The sequence below is a fragment of the Nannospalax galili genome, unplaced genomic scaffold (genome assembly GCF_000622305.1).
Source record: "Nannospalax galili isolate Female #2095 unplaced genomic scaffold, S.galili_v1.0 scaffold39, whole genome shotgun sequence".
In the NCBI taxonomy this organism is placed as follows: domain Eukaryota; kingdom Metazoa; phylum Chordata; class Mammalia; order Rodentia; family Spalacidae; genus Nannospalax; species Nannospalax galili.
In genome coordinates this window covers 6863621-6875586 of record NW_008346683.1, presented here as the reverse complement: position 1 = coordinate 6875586, position 11966 = coordinate 6863621, and the positions used below count along the sequence as shown (strand labels likewise).

General features: G+C 41.3%; 1 protein-coding gene across 9 annotated transcripts in view; it reads right to left on the bottom strand.

The window, feature by feature from the left end:
* Slc41a2 (solute carrier family 41 member 2) overlaps nucleotides 1-11966 on the bottom strand; it is a 133297-nt gene that overhangs the window by 42192 nt on the left and 79139 nt on the right. For all 9 annotated transcript variants that reach the window (XM_008843141.3, XM_029568333.1, XM_029568331.1 and 6 more), the window contains one exon: nucleotides 788-919. In XM_008843141.3, coding sequence (XP_008841363.1) covers nucleotides 788-919 — 132 coding nt within the window. The remainder of the gene's footprint in view (nucleotides 1-787; nucleotides 920-11966) is intronic.

The window sequence follows — 11966 nt, the reverse complement described above, 5'->3', positions numbered from 1 at the left end:
GAAATTCCAATGGACTCTCATATGAACATTTGAAAATTGTTCTGTTCTGACTTTTTTCTAGTTCCCTGTCTAGAACCTGTAATGCTAATTACTCTTGCCTTTACTTCTCCTTCACATCTCCTATTTATGAGTCAAAGACTTTCTTTTCTCCCTTGAGATAAGAGTTATGCAATTTGGGAGTCTTTTAGATAGACCCACTGAAGGGGTACTCCAATTGCCTCACCCTGCATCCCTGTTCAGTATGGAAGAAGCCAGAGGGTCTGTGTCCTAATTCCCTATTGGCAATTTGAGTAACCCCTTCAGAGGATGGCATGATAAGAATAGGAGGTAGGAATTTACATCTTAAAAATTCAAAAAGAGTTGGGGCCTGGTGGCACACATCTTTAATCCCAGCACTCTGGAGCCACAGGCAGGCAGATCTCTGTAAGATGGAGCCAGCCTGGTCTACATGGTGAGTTCCAGGCCTTTCCAGGCTACAGGGAGACCCTGTCTCAAAAAACCCACCCCCAAAAGTCAGAAAGGATTAATATAGGGGGACAAGTACACCTGTGTCCTAAATGACTGATGCTTTGTATGTATGCACATAGTTTCTCTTCCTTGACTAACAAGATATTCCAAAGGACTCAAAGAGAAAATGGCACCGGATCCTCAGCACTGAAGGCCTTCCATTCACTGACACTAGCTCTCAGTACATTCACAAAACATCTACTTCACAAATGTGCCTGAGATCTCAGAGAGCAGAAGTTCCTGACATGAAACACATACCAAAAACCCCACAATCACATACCTGGACCAAAAAAAGTCCTAAATGGGTAGTAACAACCTTTGGGCTCGTCAGCTAGTTCTCCTGGGATGCTGTGTAAATGGAGGTAGGTAGAAATCCTGCTAGCCTGAATGGCCACCAAATTGCCACCAATACCTGAAACATGGGGAAAACAAACAAGTTATCCTTGTATTTTAAACAACTTTACAAATTCAGCCCAAACCCAGCCTCTTCGTGTCACATTCTAGACCAATAAAACAAAATATTTTCTAAAATGTAGATTTCTTTAATGTTGAAGTAGCTATTCTACAAAATCACTGTTATAAAAAAATTCCTTCATTATTTTTCAAATCCAATTGATGTGAAAACCAACCAGAATGAGTAATTTTAAAAAGCCTTCTTGTAATCAATATACAAAATCAGGTGATGAGATGTTCATGTTTATTATCTTAATGAAAGGAAAAATGAGTTAGATTTATTCAAATCCACAGGGCTTGGTACTTTTCTCAGCTTACTAAAGAAACTGAACTAAAGCACTGAATAAAATTACTCAGGAAAATTGCATCTTCAACCGAGAAAAATCTCATTGGCTCTGAAGCAGAAGAGTCAATGCCAAGGCCTCTGAAGGACAATCAGCCCTGGACAGGACACTCAAAGCCTTCTTTTACAGAGTGAGAAAAGGCAGCAGCCATACAAGCAAGGAGGAGAAAACTAACACAGATTTCAAATTCTTCCACGTTGAGTGTGGGCCATGTAGCCTGTGAGAGAAGCTGGAGTCCCAGACATGTGGAAGCCATGCTCACTTGCCAAAACTTTCCATAAACCTAGACTGAGGTAGGTTGAGAGACTTGAGAACCAAGCATACTGGACATGATCTTGCCATTTGCTGACACAGTGCTATACAATCCCTCCCTCACATGAATCAAGAACCCAATCCCAGGTGTGCTGGACAGCTTTAGCATCAACTTGACACACCTGGGTTGAGGGAGCCTCAATTGGGGAATTGCCTCCATAGGACTAGCCTGTGACAATGTCTGTGGGGCATCTTCTTGATTGATTGAGAGATGCTCATAGTCCTCTGGAACTTAGTCAGCATAGGAGGGCAAGGAGCAAAAACTGCCCTTCATGTCCCTCTGACCAAATTAGTATAGGCCTCAAAGCATGGCTCTTAAAACACCCAAGAAGGTTAGTTCCACCAGTCCATACTTTTAATTACCATTGCTATGTACATAAAGCTTGGGCAAAGACCAAACATTCTCAGATAAACCTTGCCTAGACATATATTATATTCCTTGAGCTAGTTGTTCCTTGAACTAATTGTGTGTATAATTTGTCAATAGGTTATTGGACTAATATGATTCCCTCTGATTTTTTTAAAACTAGGTAGGCTTTATCTCTCTCATTGTCTAACCCTTCCACCATGATTTCCCCATTTAAAGTGCCCCATTTTTCCCATTTCTCCCTTAATAATACCCTTCTCCTATGGTCCCACCTCTCTTGAGCTCCTTCTTTCCCTTTATCCCCAAGCTTCCTTATATAGCCCTCACTCCTCCTGCCCCTTAAAATAACCCCATTTTTATCCATATCTCCCTTATTAACATCTATTTTCTACTGTTCTTCTCTTTCAGATTCTGTCTTTTCCTTCACCTCCCTGGTACCTTTTCATTATCCTGGTTCCTGTAATTATGTCTGGATATATACTCACTTTAACAAATTAGAAAAACTGGGGCTAGAGAGATGGCTCAGGGGTTAAGAGTACTGGCTGCTGTTGCAGAGGTCCTGGGTTCAGTTTCCAGCACCTACAGGGTGGCTAACAACCATCCATAACTCCAGTTCCAGGGGGTCCAATGCCCTCTTCTGGCCTCCACAAGTATTGCATGCACATGGTGCACACACAGGCAAAACACTTAAAACACTTAAAAATTTAAAAATTAGAAACACTGAAAAATATAAAGAAACAGTAAAGTTTAAAACTTGTGGTCAACAGAAGATACTTTAGGCTACAAACTAAAGAAAATCTTTGCAGCACATCCAACTATCAAAGGACAAGACTAACAAAACGATAAGCAAAAAAAAGGACAAAAGATTTGGATAATTCACCAAAGAAGTTAATCCAGGGGCTGGAGAAATGGCTCACTGGGAAAAAGTGCTTGCTGCAGAAACATGAAGATCTAAGTTCCAATCCCAACACCCAAGTACAAAGTTGGGCACATGCCTATATTCCCCCGTTCGGTGGGAAGTGGCAACAAGTGTATCCCTGGAGTTTGCTGGCCACCTGTACAGCCCCAGGTTCAGTGACAGACCTTAGCTCAAGAGAGTAAGGTAGAAAGTGATAGAGCAGGACACCCAACATCCTCTTCAGGTTTCCTTATACACACATGGACATAAACACACATACACGCCACATTCATGTACACACACACACACACACACACACACACAAGAAATTAATCTAAATTATTAGTAAACCTAGGAAAAGATACTCAACCCCATTGGTTATCAGCGAAACACAAATAGAAGCAAAGTCTTCATACCCACGAAGACTGCCAAAAACTTAACCCTGGGCACATCAGCTGTTGATAATAACATAGAACCAAGAAACTCTGACACAGATCTAGACAGGGCACAAATTGTAGGACTGGATCTATCTTAGAGGTAGAGCACTTGCTCAGCAAAAGTGGCAAGCATCAGATTCCTAACAGGGCCAAAAAAAACAAGTATAAATTTTTCAGAATCCCTAAAGAAAACAGGTTGGCACTAAGTAGTAAAGGTGATGTGCCTAGCAATTTCACTTTTCCATACTAAAAAAAAAAATGCCTGCATTTGGGTACCAGTTGGAAGAATGAACTCTGAAAGAGATAAAAAATCAGGAGCTGGAGAATTGTCTTAGTGGTTAAGAGCACTGGATGCTCTTGCAGAGGACCTGGATTCAATTCCCAGCACCCACATGGTGGCTAACAGTCATCCATAACTCCAGTTATATGAGAATCCAACACCCTATTCTGATCTCCATGGGTATTGCACTACACAGGTGCACGTAAATGCATGTAGGCAATACACTCATACACATAAAAAATAAAAATCAAACAATCAAATTTACTATTTAGCCAAGAATAACCTTCAACTTCTTATTCTCCTGTCTCCACCACCCAACTGCTGGGATTACATCATACACCTCAACGCCCAGTTTTAAAATATCTTTTAAAAAAGAAATACAAAATTAAAAGAACTGGAGATCTTTAAAAAATACAGAACAATGTTTTTTACTTTAACAAATTTCAATGACTAGGTGCTGTAGAGATTGCTTAGCATTTAAGACCACTGGCTGCTCTTCCAGAGGACCCAAGTTTGATTCCCAGAACCCACATGCCAGCTAAAAGTCATCAGTAACTCCAGTTCCAAGGGATCCAACAGCCTCCTCTGGCCTCCACAGGCATTGCATGCACAGGTGCACTTGCATACATGTGAACAAAACACTCTTACATGTAAAAGAAAAAAAAATTAGTGGATGTGTAACTATACAAGCATCGTGGCTGAGTGTGGTGATACAGCCTAGAGACTGAGGTGGGAGGATCACTTGAGCCCAAAACCAACCTGGGAAATAGGCCAGATCCTTTTCAACAAAGAAACAGACCATGAAGATCCATTGTTCATACCAGTAGATTACCATGGGATGTTTTAATACATTGTGCAATGTTTAAGTCAAGTTAAACATGTCTATATCTTCAAATATTTATCATATTTATGTTGAAAACATAAACTGTTCCTGGGGCCGAAGAGATGGCTCAGTGGTTAAAAGCACTAACTACTCTTGCAGAGGACCTGGTTCAGCTTTCAACACCCACATGGTAGCTCACAACCAATCATCCATGACTCCAGTTCCAGAGTATCAGATGCCTTTCCTAGCCTCCTCAGGCATTGCACACACAGGTACACTTTACATACATGCAGGCAAAACACTTATACACATTTTTTTGGTCTTTTAGAGACAGGGTCTCTCTGTAGCCCCAGCTGGCCTGGAACTCACTATGTAGACCAGGCTAGACTCAAGCTCACAGAGATCTGCCTACCTCTGCCTCCCAAGTGCTGGGATTAAAGGTGTGTGCCACCACATTCAGCTGAAATACATATTTTTTTAAACCTTTTCTTCCACTTTTTGAAATACACAGTGCACATTCTCAAGTCAACCCCATTGCACTGTCAACTTCTATGACATCGACTTTCCAAATTCCTCACTGACTGACATCCTACAGCACTTGTCTTTCTGTGTCCAGCTTATTTCACTCAGCATAATAATCTCATTTCATCTACACTGTCACAAGTGAAAGGACTTCATTCTCTTTTATCCCTGACAGTATAGCATTGTATATATGGACCACATCGTCTTCATTCATTGATGGATTCCAGTACGTTTCCTTCTCCTAACTTCTGTGAATAGTGCTGCAGTAAACAAAGAGGGCAAATGTCTTTGACATGTTGATTTCATTTGCTTTCCCTATTTTCCCAGCAGTGGACTGCCGTATTGTGGACTCATTTCAACCTTTGGGGAATCTCCACACTCCTTTCCACACTGATGATGCTACTTTACATTTACACCAATGGTGCACAAGGCTCATTTTTTTCCACATCCTCACCAGAAATTATCCTTTATCTTTCTGATAACATCCACTCTTGGTGGACTGACCTATTAGGTCACTGTGGTTTTGATTTTTATTTCCTTGGTGACTCGTGATGTCCAACATTTTTTACATGTACCTGTTAGGCATTTGTACATCTTTGGAGAGCTATTTAGTTCTATTGTTAGAACTGGAAATCATACATGCATTGGGACTCCACCTGAATCAGAGTGAATCTAGTCACACACTGCTTAATGATGGGGATGGATTCTGTGACATTCATTAGGAGATTTATTCTTACATCAGAGTCCACTAAACCAAGCCTGCTGTACCAAACCCAGCTTTATCGGATATGAGGCTAGTCAAGGGTCAAAACATCACTCTACAATGTGTAACTACTGGAGAGGGATAGTTTTGTATACAAAGAGTAAGAACCATTCTGAGAGGATGTCTGAACCAGGGGCTAAGAGTCAGCAACTTTGGTGGCATCACAGAGAATCAGAAGGCAGCAGTCTTCTGATAGGGGCTGTCAGCCACTGCAGAACCCAGTTTCCTGTAAACAAGACAGGCAACTGAGGTAAGACCACCTTGTCTTCTGTAACAGTATTATCTGGCTGTTGCTGGAAGATGGGTTTTCTTGACAGCTTTTAGATGACTTGGAGAACTCAGCAACAGTTAGAATGGAGAAAGTCAGCACTAGCAGCTTCCAAAATCTAAGCAGCTTATCTGAAAATACTAAAGATTTCATTTAAAAGTACAAGTCGAGTGACCATTCAAAATTAGTATGTACTGTGTGTTGCCTGACATCTCATGAAGTTTTGGCATTCACTGTATTCTTGTTTTTATTTACTGTTTTTATTTTATGCGTATGCATGTATTGTCTGCATGTAGGTTAAGTGCACCCGTGATGTGCAATGCCCGCAGAGGTCAGAAGAGGTTGTCAGATCCCTGGGACTGGAGTTATGGACAGTTGTTAGCTGCCATGTGGGTGCTGAGATTCGAACTCGGGTCTTCTGCAAGAACCACCAGTGTTCTTAACCACTGAGCCATCTCTCCAACCCCAAAACTTAATACTTTTAGTAATAAGAAATATAAATGGAAAAACAAAAAAGAATGAATGCTTCACCTCTTTTTTATGCAGAGAATGTGATCTTGTGTGTTACTGGGCCAAAAATAAAGTGATTCAACTATTATATTTTTAAAATGTAAAATTATAGCTTGATTTTAAGCTAAATTTAACTCCACAATTTCATTATCACATATCATTTAGTAAATAAAAAAATTCACTGAAAACAAATGCTTGAGCCAGGGTGGTGCACACTGTAGTCATGGCACTGGGAGGCCGAAGCAGGAAAACTGTGAGTCTGAGGTCAGTGCTGATTACATGGTGAGGGAAAACACCCAACACGGTGATTTAAAATGTAGTTCAGGACCAATGAGAATGGTTCAATATGTACAAATGCTTGCCATGCAAGCCTGATAGCCCAAGTTTGATCCCTAGATCCCACAGGAGAAAAGAGAGAACAGATCCCTGAAGGTTGTCCTTTGACCTCCACACACTCGCCAAGGCACATGCACACTCACATACACACATATGCACACACACCCCAAAATAAAGGCCCAGCACTCAGGAAACAGAGGCAGGCAGATCTTTATGAGTTCAAGGCCAGCCTGGTCTACATAGCAAGTTCTAGGCAAGCTGAGACTACAAGGAAACCCTGTCTCAAAATGACCGAAAAAAAAAAGTATCCAGGAACTGTATTGCTTTTCATTTCACATATTTTTTAAGAAAATAAACCAATAGGTATTTATATTTTAAATAACAATTTAAACTAAGTTCTCTTGGCTTACTGAATTTACTTTTCTGTGTGTGTATGCTGTATGTACATGTCCATGTATGTGAGTGTAACATTGGTGGAGGGGGTGTGTATGTGACGCAGTGCACATATGGAAGTCAAAGGACAACCCCAGGTGTCTGTCCTAGTCTTCCACTCTTTGTTGTCTTGCTACTGTGTTCATCAGGGTAGCTGGCTCACAAGCTTCCAGGGAGTCTGTCTCTGCTCCTCCCTCTCCATTAAGGGCACTCGGGTTGCAACACACAATACTGTAACCAGATTTAATATGGGTTCTGGCAATTCAAACTCAAGTCCTCACACTTGGACAGCAAGCACTTTACTGAGCCACCTCCCCAAACTCCGACTTAATAAATTTTCTACTAGAAGTTTATGATGACTACTTTTAAAGTCTGTCTGGAGTTTTCTAATCTGAGCTCAGTTCTGAAAGTAAACATCAAAGCTGCCAGCATGAATTGGTATTCACCTGCTAACAGTATATACACACCGAAGGGCAATAACTCACTCCTCTCATTATAGTAAACCAACAAGCCTCACGATAAATGGAAGAAGAGCATTTGTCCTACAGAATTGAAGCGCTCTCACAAAGATTGTGGAGGAAAATAAAGGAAGAAGCCAATTAAATTCAGCCTCATAATAACTCATGGATTTCTGCTCACAACCTCTCCAAGAGAAGAACCCAGCAGTAAGAATCTTACTTAGCAAAAGGCTGCAGATACATTTTTCAGACCAGCCATCCCCTCAGGAGTACAGACTGCAGCTTCTTTTTAATCTCCATTACTCTGGGGATTCTCCTGGTGTAATGTTCTATGTGGGATTTTATCAGACATGGGTGAGCCAGGGTGGATGCAGACAGCATACTCCACTAGGTCCAAGACCATCTGTCTGTGACTTCCCCGAAACTGTGCTACTGGTGACTTCTGGAAGCTGTCTTTGAAAAGCCACAGATTTGTGATAGAATTTTATAGAACTGCTGTTCATCATTCCGTTAACCACATTACAGACAAACATATGTGAGAATGACTATCTTAACACCTTCCTCCTCCCTGTGTTCTCGTCTCACACTGTAAGCTGGGAAACACAAACAACCAATATTACAATTGCACTAAAGTAAAAATAAAATGAATTAAGACTCTAGAAGCACACCAGTACACTGTTCGAGATAAAGTGAAGAAAAGTTTTAATAAAAAGCATAATTAGTGAAGGAACTAACACATGTTACCTTTCATGGTCTCACCAAGATCACTGGTTGTATTTTTTAATTACTGCAAAATTATTGCCTTGCACTAGCTTTTTTTGATGTCAAAGAATCCTTTCTTGGTACTGTGCGATACACTGTGTCTTTTAAGAGTTTGTTATTACCACAGCTTTTAAATTACTTAAATTCTCCAAAGACTAATTGCATTATTAAAGGTAGTGGAAAGGAGCTAAAGATAGTCTCACATAAATTAAAAACATCAGTAGAAACAGCTTGTCAATACACTAAATAATTAGTGAGACTCTTCCATGTCCACAGGACCTTATTTTAGGTAGATTATCCTAGAATAAACTCAATGACTAGTAAAAATACCTTAAACCAAAATGAAATTATCAGCACATTCATCTACGATTCCTTTAAAATTCAATTTTATGCTTTTTTAAAAAAATTCAGAAATGTATGTTTCCAGTAAATGTCTAGTACTCACATCATAGAATATATTTCAAATTCTGCCAAGAATTCTTTTTGCATATCCTCAAAAGTTCATTTCCTTAAAAAGTAAATCATGCTCATAGCCGACCTGACAACTGACCCAGCATCTCCTGTATGAACTATGTTTTGCAGCCCTTCCACAGGCCCCTGCAAGATCACCCTCCTGTATTGGCTCCCTATCAGAATTCACATGCAATAATTACTCTTTAGTTTTAAGAAATGAGACAGGATGGGAAAATATGTCTTCCATTATTTCATATTCCTCAAATACATATGAAGGCCCTTTCATCTAAATAGGGGCAGATGCAGCTCACTCCCAGTCCCCAGTCTACCACATTTACCATTTTCTTATGAGCAGACCATGTGCAAGCTCGCTAATGATTGACAAGTCTTCATATTTCCCGCCCTAGGTCAGGCATTCCTAATGAGGGAAAAAGTGGCTCCTGGGGATGGAGAAAACTATATTCCTTTTATGTATAAAGCACATTTATATCTATGTACATACATTTAGTATAACTATATACATACAATGTGTATATATGTAATTTTATACTATGTAATACATAATGTACATAAATGTATACACAGGGTATCTATATATTAATATTTATATGGACATCTTTTTAAATACAATTATTTTTTATTTTATGTGTATAGTGTTTTGCCTGCAGTATGTAAGTGCACCATATGTATGCAATGCCCACAGAGGGCAGAAGAGGGTGCTGTCTCTCCTGGAACTGCAGTTACGCACAGTTGTCAGCTGCTGTGTGGGTGCTGGGAACCTAACCCGGGCCTTCTGTGAGAGCAGCCAGTGCTGTTAACTGCTGAGCCATCTCTCTAGTCCCTATATGGCCATCTCAAAGGAAAATTATTTCAAATTACTTCTTCACAAAATGATAATGAAAATAAAAGTTTAAGAAATACTCCCCTAGGTCATTATTTCCCATATGCCTAAAACGGGTTACAGATATATTGAGACAATCCTCTAAATTCTTAGAATGGCTATAAGTGGTTTCCTTCAACTTAGCATGTTACTCCAACATTATGGTTTTCTATATGCACCAGGATATGAAAAGGATTAGGAAACACTGTCCTAGGGAAATGAATCTGTTTGTTCCCTTGGGACAACTGAGGCTTTCTGCTATAAACTCCTTCATTTGAATCTCTATTCCCACTCCACACCTCCATTTCCACATCTCTTCAGGGCTGCTGTGCCCTACGCTGCAGCAAGGCAAACCTGTGTTTCAAGGCTACTTCGCAGCCCATTGTTTCACAGTCTTTGTTCCTCATTATCCACCATCCCTCCTGAACGTGAGATCTTTCCTATCATTTCTTTATGTACTTGCCAGTACACCCACCTAACATGTCTCATGTCATAAAAAGGTACTTGTGGACTTCTATCTTAATCCTCTTTCCACTGTCAAGAGTCAATAATATTTAAAAATCTAAAGGTGATACCTCTAAGATTTTAAATACTTCCAAGTATTTAAAGAATAGAAAAAACACATTTATAAGCAAATGCAGACTGTAAAGAATCACAGCATAAACACCCCTGTGTCCTTAAGAAAAGGAGATTAGTTGGGCCTGGTGGCTCATGCCTTTAGTCCCTATCCGCCCCCCCCCTCCCAAAACACACACACACTCAGGAGGCAGAGGCAGGCAAATCTCTGTGAGTTCCAGGACAGCCTGGTCTACATAGTGAGTTCCAGGCCTGCTGGGGCTACAGGGAGACGCTATCTCAAAAAGACCAAATTAAAAAAAGAGGACGGAAAGGAGATTCACTTCCCGTTTGCAGGGCCCAGCAACCCCCCTCCCATCAACTGCCTTCCCCATCAGAGCAATTTTAGTTGCTTTCCACTCTCTTGCTTTTTCCTGCTTTTCTCACTCTGTGTACTCCTACAACACATCACTTAGTTTCACATGCTTGTGCACGTTGGTCAACAGCACATATTAAGTTCCTAAGATTCACTCTTTCTGACCCACAGGGCTCTCTCTACTGCTTCCTGATCCTTTGCATCCAGACCAATCCAGTTCCTTCTGGGGTCCCCAAAAGCACTCTGGGCCTGGCCAGCCCCTCACCTCCTTCTGCTTCCCTGGGCCTGCACCACCCGCAGGCCTCTCTCTGGGGTAAGTCCATCGGGACTTCCGCACCTTGACTCCCCCCGCCTCGTTCACCCTCCCATCTCCCCCTCCCATGTCTCCTCCTAGCCTGGGTCCTGTCCCATTCCTTCTCGTGGCACCCCAGACACCAGGGAAACCACCACTGCTTCCTGATCCGTTGCATCCAGACCAACCCAGTTCCTTCTTGGGTCCCCAGGAGCACTCAGGGCCTGGCACCGACCTCACCTCCCTCTACTTCCCTGGCCCTGCATGACCAGCCAGCCTCTTTCCTGGATGCCTGGGCTGACCTTTCCTCTTCCTGATCCTTTGTATCCAGACTCTTCAGTGCAGTCCCCAGGAGCCTTTGGGGCTGCTTCCCACCCCCATCTTCCTTTGCATCTCTGGGTGGCATGGCAACCAGCTGCCATAGACCAGCATCTTTCCTGGGCCTGGCTCCCAAGCCAGTCCAACCCCGAAATACCCGAGGCCAAAATCTTTCCTGGAGGGATCCAGACCTTAGGAGAAAGCCTGAGAGCAACTGATCTTCATCTGACTTGGGCCTCTGTGGGAACTCCTGAAGACAAAAGCAATCTGGCCACCCCAACATAAAATCAAAATAGAGAACTGGAAGCTTAGACGAATCAGGTCTCATGCCCCAAAAATAAGCCACAAAGACACATAAAGTTTACAAAAATAAGCAGACCTAAACTTGAAGGCTTGAGTCTCACACAGAATCAGAAACTACAAAAGAAATTCATATGTCAAAATCACAGAGAAAAAATAATAACATGAAAAACCAAAATAACATATCCCCACCAAATACCAATAGTCCTCTAGAGGAGTACAACGAGAACCCCCTAGAGATAATGCATGACGTGGAACTCAAAAGAACAATTATAAATATGATAAAAGAATTCAGTGAATTTAATGAATACACAAAGAAC